Below are 19249 nucleotides of genomic sequence, written 5' to 3'. Positions count from 1 at the left end.
CTACCTATTCATAGTCATGGATATATAACTCTGTGCCTATAATGTCTGTGCCTTAGTGTAGTTTTGACTTCCCTCAGAATACGATCGTGTGTTTACCAAAACATCTTGCAATTAATTAAAATCAATTGTCATGGATACCTCTGGCCGATCATTTGCATGTGCTTTCCAAGCAGACTCATTTTGCTACATATGTGGTAAGTACATGATGATCAACGAAATAAAAATCGCTTTTACCGAAACTCTCCAAAAACAGTATGAAGAAAACTTTAAAATCAAACCCGAAAGTTTTGTTGAAGAGTGGGCACCAAGCTGTATATGTCAAATGTGTAGATTGAATTTAACAGCATATGATTACGACGAAAAGTAAGTAACTCTAATCCACAAAACTATTAACTTTTCCCAAAATTCTAAACATTATTTTTTTCTTACAATTTTTTTTAGAAAACAATTTAACTTTGGTAGTCCAATGATGTGGAAAAAAACAGATATTCACGGCGCCGAATGTTTCTTTTGTTCAGTAAAGAAAACTGGAATTGGGAAACACTTGAAAATAGTTTACCCGAAACAATCTGGCTTCGGCTTTACCCTTCCTGCTCCTTCCGAGGAAATACCGCCCCTAAAACGCCAAAAAGGAGAGGTATCTTCCTCGTCGAATGGAACAACGGATTCAAGCAATAACTATTCAGGAGAATGGAAATTTTGCAATCCTATTTCACAGGAACAATTGAACGATTTGGTGAGGATCCTGGATCTTCCTAAAAATAAATCCGAGCTGCTTGGATCTTTTTTAAAGGATGCACGTTTATTGAAGGAAGGTGTCAAAATAACTCATTTCCGGACGCGTCATTTGGTTCACGCACAATTTTATATGACGAAGGATGACATGTGCGTTTGCCACGACATTTTCGGACTCTTCAAGCAACTTGGTGAAGCGTACGACCCAAAAGATTGGAGGTTATTTGTTGACAGCAGTAAGGAAAGTTTAAAGGCTGTTTTGCTACATAATGGAAACCAAAAGCCGTCTGTTCTTATCGCCCATGCTGTTAATATGAAGGAAACATATCAAACAATGGCTAAGTTGTTTGTAAACATAAAATATAAAGAACACCAGTGGAAGGTCGCGTGTGACTTGAAGGTTGTAGCCATGTTAACGGGATTGCAAGGTGGTTACACAAAACACTGCTGCTTCCTGTGCCTATGGGATAGTAGAGCTAGAGAACAGCATTATTCAACAAAACTCTGGCCAAAACGGGAGGAACATACTTTGGAAAATTACAATGTAAAGAATGCAGCTCTCGTGAAGTTTGAAGACGTTATTTTACCACCATTACACATTAAGCTGGGACTAATGAAAAATTTTGTTAAAGCACTGGATAAGGAAGGTGAATCGACGAGTTACCTAAAAACTGTTTTTCCACGTCTGTCGCTGGCAAAAGTGAAAGAAGGAGTATTTGATGGCCCCCAAATTCGAAAACTACTAAAAGATGATGGATTTGAAAATATTTTATCTACGAATGAAAAAGCAGCTTGGAACTCATTCCGAATGGTAGTAGCAAATTTTCTTGGCAACAGCAAGAGTGATGATTACGTTAATATCGTTCAAGACCTAATTGAGAATTATGAAAAAATTGGAGCCAACATGTCACTAAAAATCCATTTCCTACACTCCCACTTGGACTTTTTTCCGACAAACCTAGGGGACGTTAGTGATGAACACGGAGAGAGATTTCACCAACAATTAAAGGCTATGGAACAACGTTATCAAGGTGTTTGGAATGAAAACATGATGGGCGACTATGTGTGGACTCTCATAAGGGAATCTGATTGGAGTGACAAAGGAAGACAGCCAGAAAACTTAAATTATTTTATGAACAGTAACAAGCAGTAAAAAATAAAAAGTTTGTATATCCTTAGAATTGACTAAAAAGTCTAAAAATTACTGATTGTTGTATGGGTTAGGGAATGAAATTCTATATCTCAGGTATTTCTACTTTGGTTTCATTGAAATATGAATAGGTAGAAGCGACAAACGTCTAATTTGTGTAAAAATAAAGGTCAACATTTGACCTGAACAGGTACCCATACCTCAGATTGGGCACAACGAAAGAAAGATCCAATTTTTGTGGACCTGCACTTGTGAGAATATAAAGGAAATATTTGACCTGAATAGGTATCCTACCTCTGATAACGAAAAAAGTAACTGTCAACAACATTTCATACCAAAGGAACGCGAACAGGTACCAAATGTACAACCCTTTTTCGTTTGCTTTGTTCCCAATTGGCAGTTGGGCCCGCCGCCTTCAAAAAGGTATTTTTTGTGCATTTTTTCCATATTTTAGGTTTGGTTAACGAATTTTAGCTCCAAAGTCTCTCCATAGATTTTAATGAGCGATACCTTAAACGACGCCAAATTAACGCACCTATACACAAAAATAGAGAGGACACAGGATATAATTTTTTTTCGACTTTTCCTGAGTTTTCAAAGTCAAAATTTCGTAAAAAATACCGCACAAAAATCATCATTTTTGCATTTCAATGCTTTATATTTCCCAGACGGTAAGCTGTAATCACAAAGTGTTTGGGCTTAACTTCTAGCTGTTTTAATTATCTTTTCAAAATAGCAAAGTTCTTTACAACCAGACGTAAGATACTAAAGTTATGTGAAAAAAACTATCGCTACCTCTGAAAAAAGCTAAAAAAAAAATACCAGACTTCAAAAATTCTTCAAAAAAAAGTTCTGCCATAGAAAAAAAACCATAATTCTTTAAAAAATTTTAAATCCCCATATCTATCAGAAAAAGTCGGTTTGGATCCTTGAGGAAAAAAAAAGTTCGATTTTGTCGAGTAGTGTAATCATAAGTTAGCAATAAGCAATTATTTCCGGGTCTCAGGTGCGATCGCCAGCGGCATAAAAGGGCCAAGATCGGCCGAAAGAGCAGGCAGTCCATCAGCCCGAACACGAGACACTGACTAAGCAATACACCAGCGCACCATACAACTACAAGCCAGAGTAACAACGTAAAAGAATTAAGTGAATGAATAAATACTGAATAATCCAAGAACAACAAAACTCTCGCATCATCATTTCTCGCTTGCCTACTGCATTTTCAAGCCAGCTCGACACCTGAAGTCACTTACAATCTACAAATTTTCTTGTAGCGGACCCTGGACAGACTGATGCATACCTCAGCCTGAAATAGGACCTCACAATGTGCATGAAAGCTTGTACCAATGTACTAAATATACCTTTTTTTTCATTTTAAGTTTGCTTATACCATTTTACGTTTGTAGTTTGCATGTCTCTAGTGTGTAAGACTAAATTCTAAAAACCATTGTGGGCTAGACCCAATTAGCGAAGATGGGCAGTTTTAATTTTACTTTAGTATGCTACCTTTAGTTTTAATAAATAATATTATAATGTTTACGCAAATCATTTTTATTTTGATCTCCCCTTCTGAGCCCCTGTAGTTTGTGCCTGCATAATAAGGGGTTATGGCTGTGACAAACATTTCAGTGGTAGGCCATGACCAAGGTAGGGTGGGCAAAACGTTCCTCGATCCATCTGGGGATAGTCCGTCCGTCGAATTGACAATTGTCTGTGTCCTGTGGTCATGTGTAGTGTTCTCTATCCGGTATATGTTTATGTCTTGTCTTGCACGTTAAATTTAAAATAAAGCAGAATTAAGGCCTCAGACTATGGCAAATAAAAGAACACCACCCCCCTTGCCGACGAGCCAGCAGCCGGAAATAATACGTGCCGGTCATTGCTGAGAATTCCATCCCGACTTAGATTAGTTACTCATTACATGGCTTAGTCCTTTCGGTGAAGGTAGGTATGAACCTCCGATACCACGACGCTAGCCCTAGAAAACTGTGCAGTTGTTTTAGCGTTGTTGGTGCAGTATATCCTGGAGTTTCTGCATGTACTCTATTTTCGTTCGCCCAATGACGATTGTATAGTCTAGGTATGCGAAAGTATCCGGTCCATTCCCTGTGAATGTGAGATCCCACTTCCGTATTATGTCGAATATGGTCACCGCCTCTGTTCTGTTTTGGGAACAGTGTCTTCCTTTTCACCGTTTTAGGTTCCCCTTCTGGGTTGTCCATAGGTGGCTTGGCTTGTGATACTTTCATGAAGGTTTTGTGCTCCTGCCTCTTGTCTGTGTTGTTCCGAGTTGTTCTAGCTTCTCTAAGATTGCTTTTTTTATGTCCGTCCTTTCCGTGAATTGGATCTTTAAAATTTCCACTCCTTTTGTTTTTCCAGTCCAAATTCCTCGCAGTAGTTGATTAATTCGGTATCGCTGCCTGATTGATCCACGCTCTAGCTCTTGACCATAAATGAGATCCCAATTCTAGGCTACCACAACCTGCTCGGGCGCCACTGTGACGGAACTTCGGCCGGCGTATGCTCGCCGCTAGGGTGTTCACAGAAATTTGTTTGATCTCTGGATGTGGTAGCTGAAAGAAAAGGCCTCCTGTTTATCTTTATTTGTCCTCGTCCTCAAGGTCTTCCTTCAGGGTCGTGTAGGCCGCACGTGGCTACTGGATGTGTACTGGTGGATGGGATACGGTGCTCCGAGAGACGGGAGTCATGCGGAGGATAATGCGCTCCGGGAGAAGATATGGTAGCGGAGGATAATACGCTCCGGGAGAGAGTAAGGATGCAGAGGATAATGCGGTCCGAGGAGAAGAATGTTGCGGAGGAAAATGCGCTCCGAGGAGATGAATGCTGCGGAGGATAATTCGTTCCGAGAGGTTTGCGAAACGGAGGATAATGCGCTCCGATAGGAAGGAAAGCAGCAAAGATTGATATGTAGAGGAATCGTACGCTCTAGCACATTAACCAATGCATTCCAAATGGACGGTGAATAGTAGGTCTTGTTGTGTATTGTAGAGGAATCGTGCGGTCTAACCACAGCAGTCAATGCCTACCAAAGCCTCGGGGAGCGAATCCACCCTTGACAGTCCATGACAGGAATGGTGCTGATGGCTCTGGCAAGGCTTTTTGGCAAAAATCAGCTTTTGGCTCCCTTTTTTGACCCTAAAGCGTTGCCATGATCAGCTGCTAGTGTGGCCGCTGGGTTCCGAGAGGTGAGCACACTGTTGGCGTGCGGATTTGAATGTCGAAGTGTGGCCGTACGTGAGTGATCGCTGGGCACACTGTTGGCGTGTGGGTTCAAATATTTGAGCGTGGCCATTCCTGAGGGATCGCTGGGCACTATGTTGGCGCGTGGATTTTAAAGTCAAGGTTGTTGGTTGGTATTTGTTTTTTATTAACTTAGTCTTCATTGTTTGGTCGCTTATATTTATTATATGGTTAAATTTAGTTATGTAATGTTAATTAATAGATATAGATAGATTAATAGATAATAATAATGAGGAACCATTTTTTGTTTGTTTTCATTCAACCGTTAACCGCCAACGACTTCAGACGTAGTTTTGTATCGCTCCGCCGTGAAAATCAATTAATCGCGATTAATCTTAAATTAATTCGCGAAAAAGAGCTCGGGGTAGGCTGGGTACTAAGATCGTGCTGCCCATGAATACCATCCAATCGTGTAATAAAGATTAATAGAAACAATAGAAGAGAACAAATGTCAACGTATAAGAGCACCAGCTCGGTAAAGAGCACAAGCACTGTAACCAAAGCCAAAATGAGCCAAGCCCGGCAACAGCAACAAGACGAGCGTCGGCTCTCGCAAGCAAAAAACAACGCGTACTTCTCTGCATCACTGCAAGTGAACGAGGAGAGAGCACGCTCTCTCTCCCCTGCATTGCAAAGTGGGTCATGGGCATGAGTGCACCCGACTCGTATGCCTAACCAGCGATTTGCTAATATCGACAACAACTAGTACAATGCCCTCTCTCAAAACAGTGTCTTCGACAACAACAACGACAACAACAACGACAACAACCACTGCAATTGCTCAGCGCCCGATACTGTCGACCCACTGCGACAAGCCCCACCTCTCCCAACCAATAAGTTCGAAAAATGCTAACGGAGCGTTAATTCAGACTGGGCTCGATCGCTATGTGCAAATCAAAAGAAAATTGAGCCCACAAACTGCGAAGAACGACAATGCAGCTAAAATAACTAAAATAACCGAGAACCCTGTGCCATATAAGGCACTAACAAACAATAGATTTGCGATACTAAGTGTCTCAAATAAAGATGAGATCGGCCAAACACCCAAGGCCAGCAAATTAAGACCGCCACCTATTTATGTTCGACAGGCAAATCGTGCTGAGCTGGTCAAAAAAATAACTGATACAATTGGCGCAAACACATTCTATGTCACGTCCATAAAAAGGGGGAACATAAATGAAAAAAAAATACAAGTCAATGACAAACAAAACTATCGATCAGTTGCGAAATACCTCGAAAATTAAAAAATTAATTACTACACCTACCAAATTAAAAGTAGCAAATGATTACATCCAATGTTCAAGGTAGAACTGACACCTGAAAGTATGCATATAAGTAAAAATGCAGTTCACCCAATATACAAGCTTCAATATCTACTGCACAGTAGGATCACCGTTGAGGAACCACACAAACGAAATTGACCGGTCCAAATTGCCAGAAATATGGACACACGAAATCCTATTGCACTCTACGGGCAGTCTGCGTTGCCTGTGGTGATGTTCATCTCACTGAGGCCTGCCCCGTAAATAAGGAGGACCCATCTGCCAAAAAATGTAGCAACTGGAGGTTGTCCGGTCTATAAAGAATTGAAAAATCGCCTAAACCAACAAATAACTGTAGGAATCGGGATAGGGCCGGCAGTGCAGAGAGCGACTCGAAGTGGCCGCCAGTATTGAGCAACGCCCTTTTTGAGCAAAGGAGAGAGATCAATTAGAGCAGGAGGTTTCTAGGGTTAAGCAAGCGAGAGTCAGAGTCAGTCGGTGCCAGAGTTTCGCGAACTACACACACACACTACACATTAAGTTACACACACGACATATTAAATACACATAATCATAAGCCAATTCCCATAATATTAAATAAAGTTACAACAACTACCACTATTATAAAACTAACGTCGTCTTGGGCTTTAATCCACATCAGTGCAAAAACCCTGGGCCACACATTTGGGGGCTCGTCCGGGATTGAATTTTGATTAAACGTGTATAAAAACACCAACAATAAAAAGTGTCGTAATTGTGGTCAATTGTGTTGTGTTGTAGTGGAGCTCGAGTCATAAGTCGCAAAATTGCATTAACCAAGTCAAGAGTGTTAATGGACAATTGTTGGAGAGCGACAGAGACAAAAACGGAGCGTCAAAAGAATTTTCGACAATTTCGTGGAATTGTGAAATTCAGAAGCGACGCGCAGAAACGGCAGACTCAACAAGAACCGATTTCAAGGTCTGCGACAGAAGGCGACAAGAAACGGTGAAGAACAAGACAAAGACGAAAACAGACGAGAAACTGTGAAGGCGAAAGAAAACGACGAAAGCCACGAGAAACGACGAGAGCAGTGATAAAGGAGCTGGAAACGAAGACGATACGAAAGCAGAGGGAGCAGAAATCGTTACTGACAGCGGCGCGGGACTTTTCGGTATACAGACAACAAGCAACTGGCTGGAGTGTTCGTACTGTATAGCTGGAAAAGAGAGGCGTGAAGCAGAACGAGAGCTGTTTGATCTGGATGGGATCAAGCGTTGGGAGGCGGTAAGGTCGGATAGCAGATGCGAGTTGCAAAGTACAGTTGCGAATTCTGGTGAGTTACGGAATTTGTCCTGGTCAGACGAGAGGATCCATATACATAAGTATTGATCGAAGAGGAAGCGGAAACGAGCGACAGTGAGTCAAACAAGAACGAACGTGTTTAAGGAGAAAAATTTGATTTGAGTACAGTTTGAACAGTATGTGATTGCAGTTTGTAAGATTCAAGTAATGTTTGAGAGCCATTGCAATTATCAGAAAAATAATAAACTGTAATTGGAACAGTTGTAGAGCAATTGTAATTGGAATAATAATAAACTGTAATTGGAAGAGTTTTAGAGCAACTGCAACTGGAAAAAATAAATAAACTGTAACGGCAAAGTTTGAAATTCATAAGTTAAAATTAAATGAGATTAAAAAATTGGCATTGTTTGAGAGCCATTGTAACCGGCCTAGCAAAAGCAGCTAACTGGAGTGCCAAAGTTTGAGAGAAATTAGAAGTAATACTTTTATTGTTATATTCTTTACTGCATTATAATACCACACACTTTCGTATATTATTACCCATTACATTCTATATTATAAGAACATAAATTGTACAAGATGAGAAGAGACGAGATTCTGGCACTGCTAGTTGCGGATTTGAGGCTTAAGTTGAACGAGCTGGGATTGGAGACTGTTGGTAGAAAGGTAGATTTACAAAACAGGCTTCTTAATCACTATGATCTTCAAGTGGAGGTAGATGAGAGTGATGGGGATGAACAGGAACAATCATTCAGGTCAATAGAACCGCGGCAAGTTCAAAATTCAGAAATAGGAAACAGAGTGGCAGGAATTGGTCGCAGAGAAATGGAAGCTACAGTTTCAGCTAGATCGTGGTTCACGCTAAAGGATGTTGAAGGTAGCGTTTCAGAGTTTTCAGGTTCAAATAGCTTGGATGTTAATCAGTGGATAATTGAGCTTGAAGAATGTGCACTAACGGTAGGGTGGAATCAGCTGCAGACTTTCATTTACGCTAAGCAATTGTTAGGTGGAGCAGCAAAGTTGTTCATACGCAGTCAGCGGGATATTCGTGACTGGAGTAGATTGAAGGAAGCGTTAATCGAAGAGTTCGGGATTAAAGTATCATCGGCAGAGGTTCATCGGAGATTGGTTAGGCGACAACAAAAGAAAAACGAAACGTTGCAGGAATACTTGTATGCTCTGATGGAGATCGCAAAACCGATTGATTTAGAGGACCAAAGTTTGATTGAGTACTTTGTGGATGGTATTCCGGATAGTCGAACCAATAAGGGGTTGCTGTATCAAGCCAGAACCATGCAGCAGTTGAAGAATCAGATTGAAGTTTATCAGAAGATGCGTGGTCCATTAAAGTCGTCAAACAAATATGAATCACGGAGTTTTGGTAAGGAAATAAATGAGGGAAAAGGTTCAGAGTCAGCTAGGAAATGTTATAAGTGTGGAGAAACGTCACATATGAAGAAAGACTGTCCAAAGAACGATTTCAGGTGTTTTAAATGCAACCAACTTGGGCATAAGGCCGCTGCTTGCAGGGTTGAAGGACAGGTAAAGCAGGAAAGAGCAAACTTAGTGCAAGGGAAAATTGTAACAAAACCATCAGGTATATTTACTTCTTCCGGGCTAGAGTTAAAGAATGTGGTACACACAAGAGGTACGTTCAAAGGTCTTGTAGACACAGGAGCGGATTTGTGCTTGTTAAGCCGCAGAGTTTTCCTTAAGTTAGGAACTGGTCAGTTGACAGGTCGCCAAAGATGTCTGACTGGAATTGGGGAGTTTCAGATCATCACGATCGGAAGTGAAGTCATTCCTGTGAAGATCGATGGAATCGAAATGAAGGTAGAGTTTAATGTCGTGTCGGATGAAGACATAGCTTTTGAAGCGATTTTGGGCAGGACAATATTAAAAGACATTGACATGAAAGTCACCAAAGAAGGGACGGAATTCGTTAGACGATCGGAGGTCCAAGTAAAGAGCGAAGGGATACAGGATGAGGGTAACGAGGAACAAGGTTGTTGCTCAGAGCTGTTAAAAGAGTATAAAAGCTTGTGCATGATGAGTTCCGAAGAAAGTGACGATAAGGATGACATAAAGGTTTCACACTTATCGCAGCTAGATGCTTGTAAAGTGAAAGGGATGATCGAGGGATACAATCCAAAAAGAAATGCTAGTAGTCAGATAAGAATGAAATTAGTGTTATCAGACGAGTTACCAGTTTACCAACATCCGAGACGTCTAGCATGCAGTGAACAAAAGATAGTAGATGACCAAGTTCAGGAATGGTTGGACGAGAAGATAATCAAGCATAGCACGTCAGAATATGCATCTCCTGTAGTTTTGGTCGAAAAGAAAAATGGGAAGAAACGACTATGTTGTGATTATCGAAAGTTAAACGAAAAGATAGTGAGAGATAATTTTCCAATGGTGCAAATGGATTGTGTTATCGAGAAGTTAGAGGGAGCACGAGTATTTACCACATTGGATCTGTCGAATGGGTATTTTCACGTGCCTGTCGAGGAACAGTCACAGAAGTACACTTCATTCGTTACCCAAAATGGTCAGTACGAGTTCCAGTATGTTCCATTTGGTATATCCAACTCGACTGCAGTGTTCAATCGTTTCATAATATCAGTAATGCGTGATTTAATTAGGAAAGGTGATGCAGTCATTTACATGGATGACATTATCATCCCAAGTAAGGATGTTGAAGAGGGACTAGAAAGATTGGGAAGAGTGCTTGAAGTGGCAGCACAGAACGGATTAAGGATTAATTGGTCAAAGTGTCAGGTTCTACAGAAGAAAGTAACATTCTTAGGCTATATTGTTGAAAATGGAACGATCAAACCAAGTGAGGAAAAAACCATGGCAGTGGGTAATTTTCCAATACCCAGAGATAAAAAGGCAGTGCAAAGATTCTTAGGGCTGACGTCGTACTTCAGGAAATTTATAGAAGGATACGCAGTAATCGCAAAACCGTTGACAGATTTGCTAAGGAAGGATGCAAAGTTCGAGTTCAAGGAGTTACAGCAGATATCGTTCGAGCAGTTAAAGGCTGCGCTGACTAGTAAACCAGTTTTGAGGTTGTATAATCCTAGGTTGCAAACAGAAATACACACAGATGCGTCCAAGTTCGGATTTGGAGCAGTATTGCTGCAGAGAGACCCAGAGGATAGCTTGCTACACCCAGTATTATTTATGAGCCGCAAAACAAGACCTTGCGAAGAGAAATACCACTCGTACGAACTAGAAGTGCTAGCAGTTATAGGAGCATTAACAAAGTGGCGTGTATATGTCTTGGGAACGAAGTTTAAAATCATCACTGATTGTAATGCGTTCGCCATGACGATGAAGAAGAAAGAGGTACCGTTGAGAGTTGCGAGATGGGCGATGTTCCTACAGGACTTTGATTTTGATATAGAGCATAGGTCAGGATCGAAAATGAGGCATGTAGATGCATTAAGTAGAGTATCGTGTTACGTATTGACAGATAGTGTGATGCATAGGTTGAAAGAGGCGCAATTGGCGGATGACTGGACAAAAGTAATTAGAAGTATTGTGGAGGATAAAGGGTATGAAGACTATTACATTGCGAAGCAGATTTTGTTCAAAGACCCCGATCGAGAACTGATCGTAGTCCCATCCCAAATGGAGGGAGAAATAATGCAAATTGCTCATAGGCAGGGGCATTTTTCTGCAAAGAAGACTCAGGAGCTAGTGGAAAAGTCGTATTTCATACCAAAGTTGAAAGAGAAAGTATGTCGAGTTGTGGAAAGTTGCGTAGAATGTATCTTGGTAAATGCGAAAGCTGGAAAGCAAGAAGGGTATTTGACACCGATAGATAAGGGCGATAGACCGTTAGTGACATTCCACATAGATCATGTAGGTCCAATGGAGATTACCAAAAAGCGCTATAACCATATTCTTGTTGTTGTTGATGGGTTCTCAAAGTATGTGTGGTTATATCCAACGCGTAGTACAGGAACTGAGGAAGTCATAAACTGTTTGGAAAAGCAAGCCATCAATTTCGGAAATCCATGTAGAATTGTATCAGATAGAGGAGCCGCTTTCACGGCGAATGCGTTTAGAGAGTACTGTTCAGGGCAGAATATACAACATTTGATGATTACTACAGGTGTGCCACGAGGTAACGGGCAAGTGGAGCGAATGCACAGGATCGTAGTTCCTATGTTGTCAAAGTTAAGTGGAGATAGTCCAGGTTCTTGGTACAGGCATGTAGCTAAAGTGCAGCAGTTAATCAACAATATTGAGCCGAGGAGTACAAAAATCACACCGTTTAAGATTTTGACAGGTGTTGATATGCGATGTTCGGATATTTCGGAGCTAAAAGAGCTGGTGAATCAATCATTAGTTGATGAATTGGATGAAGAGCGTGAGCAGATACGAAGAGAGGCTAGAGAGAACATAAAAGTTTTGCAGGAGGAGAATCGATTAGCATTCAATAAGAAAAGAAAGGTAGAAAAAGAGTACCAGGTTAATGATTTAGTAGCGATTAAGCGTACACAGTACGGGGTGGGGCTAAAATTGAAAGGAAAGTATTTAGGACCATACAAAGTGGTGAAAGTCCATAAGCATGGAAGGTATGACGTAGAGAAGGTCGGGGATGGAGAAGGACCTTGTAAGACTTCGAGTGTGGCAGAGTACATGAAGGAATTCGGGGCGAATCCAGCGTCAGGAGGGCCGAATGTAGGAATCGGGATAGGGCCGGCAGTGCAGAGAGCGACTCGAAGTGGCCGCCAGTATTGAGCAACGCCCTTTTTGAGCAAAGGAGAGAGATCAATTAGAGCAGGAGGTTTCTAGGGTTAAGCAAGCGAGAGTCAGAGTCAGTCGGTGCCAGAGTTTCGCGAACTACACACACACACTACACATTAAGTTACACACACGACATATTAAATACACATAATCATAAGCCAATTCCCATAATATTAAATAAAGTTACAACAACTACCACTATTATAAAACTAACGTCGTCTTGGGCTTTAATCCACATCAGTGCAAAAACCCTGGGCCACACATAACTGCAGCTCGAAACCCGGTCGTCCGACAAAACCTACCATATATACCATCAACTACGACTCCTGGAGTTTCTTTTGCTCAGGCGTTAAGTTACAACAACGGGTCGTACGCCCAGTCTCTAGGCTGACACTGCAACCAACCACAGCTGGAATAATGCAGCATCAGGCATCAAATCAGATCCCATAAATCTCTGCCCACATACCCCTGCTAATCCATCCCAATTGCCTAGTGGAATTGAGTCAATGCTGGTAACTATAACTAACACAATGGTAGCAATACAACAATGCAGGAGCTTATGCGCAACCAAAATCTCCTCCTGGAGCTCCTAATCAAACAGAAATCTGTTTAAATGTCCTGTCTAAATATATGTTTCTGGAATGCAAATGGCATTTCGCAGCACAAATGCGAGCTCTTACAGTTCCTCGCTCAACACGACATTGACGCCATGCTCATATCAGAGACTCACCTAACAAATACATACTATTTTCACCTCGATGGCTATAACTTCTATGCGACAAATCATCCCGATGGTAAGGCACATGGAGGTACTGGCGTTCTGATCAAGAATCGCATTGGGCATTATCCATTGCCTTCATTTGCTACACCTTCATACCTTCATATTGAAATTCAGAGCGGCTACCTAAACCTAGCCGCAGTATACTGCCCACCACGCTTCTGCATTTCCGAAACAGAATTTGTAACATTCTTCGACCTACTAGGTGACCGATTTATAGCAGCTGGTGACTACAATGCTAAACACACCCATTGGGGATCTAGACTTACCAACCCGAAAGGAAGACAACTATATAACGCTATAATAACCCCACGAAACAAGCTAGACTTTATCTCTCCGGGCAAGCCCACATATTGGCCCACAGATCCAAACAAGCAACCCGACTTGATTGATTTTGCAGTTACACGAAGGGTGCTGCAAGCTAAGATTAATGTAGATCACTTAACAGATCTATCATCCGATCACTCGCCCATTCTACTTCACCTTTACGACCATCCACAGCTTTCGGAACGCCCACACTTTCTAACTTCTAGCAAAACAGATTGTCTCAAATACAGGAAGTACATAAGCTCTCATATTGATAGCTGCCCAAACATTAATTGTAAAGATGACATTGATAGGTCAGTCGAAGCATTGGTATCCTCAATGTCACTGGCGGCAAAACACTCAACACCAATAATAGCATCTAATAAACTTTCCAACAGCAGTCGTATTTCTAGGCACATTGATTTGCTGCTATGCGATAGCAGAGAGTGGCAAGCACACATATCACCTGCCTCGAAAGAGCGGCTAAAAATAGCCAACCCCCTACTACGCAGAGCCCTAGAAGATGAAAAAAACCGAACTCAAATATCCTATATGGAGAAACTCCCCAACTAGCAAACGATTCCCACTGTGGAAAGCAAAATCACAAATGCCCACAAATCGAGAGTGAATCACCTTTGCGTACACAAACAGGAGAGTGGGCAACGCAGCAACATAGAGAAGACAAAATACATTTGCCGTCCATCTAGAAAACGTCTTCAAACCACACCCAGCAACAAAAAGCATTGTGCTCCCACCAACCAACAATCCCGAAGCTACTCCGCCTATCATATTCCATTCAGGAGAAGTCACAACGGTCAAAAAGACCAAATCTCAAAGCAAAAGAAAGCTCCGGGCCCCGATTTCATCTCTACTAAAATGATCATAGAATTGCCGAGTTGTGCAGTGTATTATCCTCAAGAATGGAGGAAATCAGTCATCACAATCATCCATAAAGCCGGAAAAGACAAGTCCAAGCCATCATCATATAGACCTATCAGCCTACTGCCTTGCCTATCAAAGATATTTGAAAAGCTGCTCCTGAATCGTATCAAACAACACCTACACATAAACGGTGCCATCCCGACTCACCAATTTGGATTTCGCGAAAAACACGGAACCATTGAACAAGTAAACCGTATAACCTCTGAGATACGAAATGCATTTGAAGTTTCGCAGTACGATGCAAAGATTTCCTCTCTGAATATCATCCAATTGAAGCTGGTGTACCGCAAGGCAGCGTGCTTGGACCGACACTGTATATCATATTCACAGCAGATCTACCGACAAACAGCCTAACAACAACTTCGACATTTGCTGATGATACTGCCATATTAAGTCGCTTCAAGTGCCCAAGAAGGGTAATTAATTAAATAAATATATTAGGCTAAGATTTGTATACTAGTCGTAAGTCTCTAATAGGGAAGATTTGATAAATAAAATTCCGTAATAACCATAAAAAAAAAAAATATATATAAAACGAGAAGGAACGTGCGAGTCGCTTCTGGGGACGCGACTCTACTTATACCCGTACTCAGTCAGCATTTACATTTTTGAGCATATGATTTTTTAGAATTTCAGAATTAAAAAAAAAAATTTTACATTTTACATTTTTTTGCTACATCTGTTATCTACATCTACATATATTATGTATATTATACATCTAACATGTAGATTACACATGTACCATTTAGATTCTCCTCCGCTAGGGGTTGCTCGCGCACTGAACGCGGCAGAGTGTGCGAGCAAGAAAGAGAATGAGTAGCGGGTCTCTTGGCGGTGGAGGCGGGGAAAGCAATTGAAAAAAAATTTCTTCATTCTGGCTATAATTATGATCCGATCTGATTCAGATTCAGCTATCTGGTAGATATGGTCATTCTCTACGATACTACGGTTTTAGTTTTATCATATCTTTAAAAATGTGCCTGCCACAGATCTTCGTTCTTTGTGGGGGCGGAAGGGGGCGTGGCGAAATTTTGAAATACACTTGTAGCAGTGTGATATCACATGAGTCTGGAAACCAAATTTGGTTGCCCTAGCTCTTATACTCTCTGAGATCTAAGCGCTCAACAAGACGGCAGACAGACAGACAGACGGACAGACAGACAGACGGACAGTTAGACATGGCTACATCGACTCGGCTATTGATGCTGATCAAGAATATATATACTTTATGGGGTCGGAAACGTTTCCTTCTCTGCGTTACACACATCCACTTTTACCACAAATCTAATCAGGGGTGCCACAGAAATCACTTCCGCTGGAAAATCACCTCAATTCCATTCCGCCGTGCCACACACCGATTTTTCAGCGGAATCAAAATCGCTCACATTTTATCCAGCGATTTGATTAAATACACCCAAAAAACACACCTAAAACGATTCGAATCTTACTTTTCCATAAAGGTTGTTCAATTGGTGGTTAACAATCATCCAAATAATTTAACATTACACATGCTGAGTTAATAAAATAAGCATATTAGCAAATCACTATTCAATCCGCTGTCTGAATTTTCACTTAACGATTCCGCTCTCAATCCGCTGCAAAGCGAGGTGGCCACCTAGGGCGATTCGGACTTTCGAAGTTAATTTTTAAGTCGAATTCGGAGCAATATATTTAATATTAATTATATTGAAATTATTCTGTTTTTCTTTAATTAAGCATTACAAAAAATAGCTCCTTGTAGTAAAACTTCCTTTACGTCAAACGTGTGCATACTTTTTGTGAAATTGTGTAAACATTTGTAGTCATTTGTAGTTCTACCAGGTGGCATCGCTTCAAAATGCCAAAACAAAACTAACAAACCATTTCTACACATTATTGCCATTGCCATCTACATCTTTATGTCATTTATGTCAAAAACCCCTGTTCGGCTAAGCGCAGACCCATGGCAGCACAAATAGAAGCAAAGCGATCATTATACCAAAAATTGGTAATTGTAATGAACTAAATTAGCAGTAGTTTGAGAAGACAATCACAAAAGCCACATACGTATCGTCTGAACGTGAAAACGAGTCCGATGCGCATCTGAGAAGCCTGAGCTGCAACGTCTGTATTCTAATATGTTGCCTCCGTAGTTCTTCGATGGCCAACAGTCTCGTTAAAGGCATTTTAATTAAGTTTACCGTAAAATTCAGATGTCTCTTTTTTTTAACAGCTGATTGCTGCCATGCACGGAGAGTTGCCAGACAACTGCTAGAGTGGCCGAGTACATTGTTTTGTTTTACTCGCACGATATGGGATGTTTTTTTTGCTTTGAAATTATAAGAGTACAGCTTTGAAAAATCCATTATTTTATATGTATCATAGAAGGAAAAAATTAAAAACCAATTGTTTTGAAATGCTAAAATCAATAAAACTGCAAATAGACCCTATTCGAATTGAATCTTGAAAGGTGTCAACCCTAGCCTTAGTTCGAATTTGGTTTGTGACAATGCTAAGAAAAATGAAATCGCTCGGAATTCTCTGGCACGGCGGAAATTTTAAAGCGTCGCGGGGTGCCACAGAAATCACTAGTGAAATGGGAAACCGCGCAGAGGATTTCCTCTGGGGTCAGGAGGATTTCCTCTGCGCGGTTTCCCATTTCACTAGTGATTTCTGTGGCACCCCTGAATATACCCCTTAACTCTTTTTTGAGTACGGGAATAAAAATCGTGCTACTTTTAAAAAATGTAACAATTCGCTTGCACTTCAACAGCAGTGTTTTCAAATATTCTTGGGCCAAGCAATCTTGCACCACTAAATTCAAGCAGTGGGCATAGCAGGGTAGGTGGCGTTTTTCAAGAATCTCACATGCCTTTAACATGGATCTCGCATTGTCAGTTACTATGGCAACAACTTTGTCAAATAAAAAACAATTACATAAAACCTTGCGCAAATATCTGCAATGTTTTCTGAAGAATGATTAGGGAGATCTTCTAGCTTTTCGGTTCACAACACTACACTTTTGAGATCGAATTTTTCGTCTATAAAATGGATGGTTACAGTCAAGTACCCATCGTTGGCCCTCGAGGTCCAGCAATCCATTGTTACGGCGCAGCTATCTACGTTGTATAAAATATTCTGTAGTTTTTCGACTAACTCCGTATACAAATTTTTCATATGCACGTTCTGCATCGTATTCCGCGACGGTAAGACATCCGCGACGGTAAGACATACTGTGAGTCCAGACGATACAACAAATTGCGAAATCCGGCGTCCTCAACGATTGAAAATGGTTGCACGTTGAGAGCAATCATTTGCATCAAAGCACGGTCCAACATTTTCTTACGAGCAGAAGAACTGTCGTACACTTCAGGTGCTTTTACATATTTTTTAATAGAACTCACTTCGTTGTTATTTATTAAATCGCTGTAAGAGGGGTGAGCGCGCTTCAGATGATCGAGAAGATTCGAGGTGTTGCCACTGGTTTTGTAAGATCTCCGACAAAAGCGGCACTTTGCTTTTTTCCCATCCTGACTTTTCTCGAAACAGTCCCACACTATACCTAAGCCAAGTTTCCGCATTGTTGGATATTTTGTTCCGCATTGTCTACCAAACTGCTCCCTTTCTTGGACCTCGATGCTTTTTTTCCGCATTTTCCTTGCTGATGTTTTTCAATGCATGTGTAAATGATATAAAAAATTCAAAATATGCTCTATAATATTGTGCATATCTTACGTACCATTGAAACCTTTTAGGAACTTGTCCATTGTACAAATTTGATGCCAGCAGTCGATTTGTTTACCACTTTGTCTTCGGATTTTAGAGCGCAACAACTGTAGCTTGATACATGATAGTCGCAAAACCAACGATAGTAGCGGCTAGCAACAAAACGTCGATACTATCTATAGTGCACTTGATGGTTTGACACCTCTACACTGAGTGCTAAAAAACTTTGGAACAATGTTCCAATAAATCGCTATTGCTCTGCCCATATTGCAGATAAATAGTTAAAAGTCATATACAAATTTACCAATAAATTATAAATTCAATATACAGTTTCAACATATATTTGCAATTGGATGCAGCCAAAAATATTTTTTTCTAAAAAATCGCGGGATGTCAGCTCTTTTCCGCATTAAACAGTTCAGACAAAGCATAAGTGCCCCATTCCTTAAAGTTCTCTTTACAATAGTTTAGGATTAAGGGAGGCTTATAACTGAATTTTAACATGAATTGCTTTTTTTAATATAAGTATATAATTTGTATTAGCTTCGGGCGTTGTAGTGTCATAAGGCACACAAAAAAGTGTTAAAGCGCCCACTGGGCGCCCACCATCTTCCATAAGTCTAGAATGTCCTGTAAAGCCAAATAGGTTTATAAAAAACTCGCACCTAGTACCCTCTGCATACTGAGACCATCCCGTGGGTATATTTAAAAGATTTCAAACACCGATTCCCATTGGCACCATCTAACATCCACCATTCATTAATAGCAGAATGAATCAATGAATATTAATAATATTTTAATGGTTGTGAATGTGATTCAAAACCAAAATATATCCTTGCACAATATAAACATGTTCCTGGACATGGATGATGATGAGGCCAATATTGACGAGGAGAATTTATTGGAATGGAAATCTGGTTGAAAACAATGAGAATAAGATTTCCCAGAGGATAGTCCACAAACCGAGTTTTTGGTCCTGAAACAATTCTGGCAAATCAGATGATTTGTTGTTGCTTACAATTTTCCTGTCTGTCATTGCTTTCATTTGCGTAGTGTATGGAA

At 40.7% G+C, this 19249-nt stretch overlaps 1 protein-coding gene across 3 annotated transcripts in view; it reads right to left on the bottom strand.

Annotated features, from left to right (window-relative positions):
- The window catches only part of LOC111078995, a 37941-nt gene extending 19618 nt beyond the window's left edge, over positions 1–18323 (bottom strand). For 2 of the 3 annotated variants that reach the window (XM_022373976.2, XM_022373975.2), the window contains exons 1-2: positions 18201–18323; positions 17866–18122 (exon numbers count right to left, since the gene is read on the bottom strand). In XM_022373976.2, the coding sequence (XP_022229668.1) occupies positions 17866–18122; positions 18201–18228 (285 nt within the window). In that variant the 5' untranslated portion in view covers positions 18229–18323. Of the gene's footprint in view, positions 1–17130; positions 17803–17865; positions 18123–18200 lie in introns of those variants that run through there. The other variant, XM_022373974.2, reaches the window with a different exon arrangement.
- Positions 18324–19249: the final 926 nt, after the last annotated feature.

Source organism: Drosophila obscura, unplaced genomic scaffold (genome assembly GCF_018151105.1).
Source record: "Drosophila obscura isolate BZ-5 IFL unplaced genomic scaffold, ASM1815110v1 contig_194, whole genome shotgun sequence".
NCBI lineage: Eukaryota > Metazoa > Arthropoda > Insecta > Diptera > Drosophilidae > Drosophila > Drosophila obscura.
This window is presented reverse-complemented; position numbering and strand designations above follow the sequence as displayed.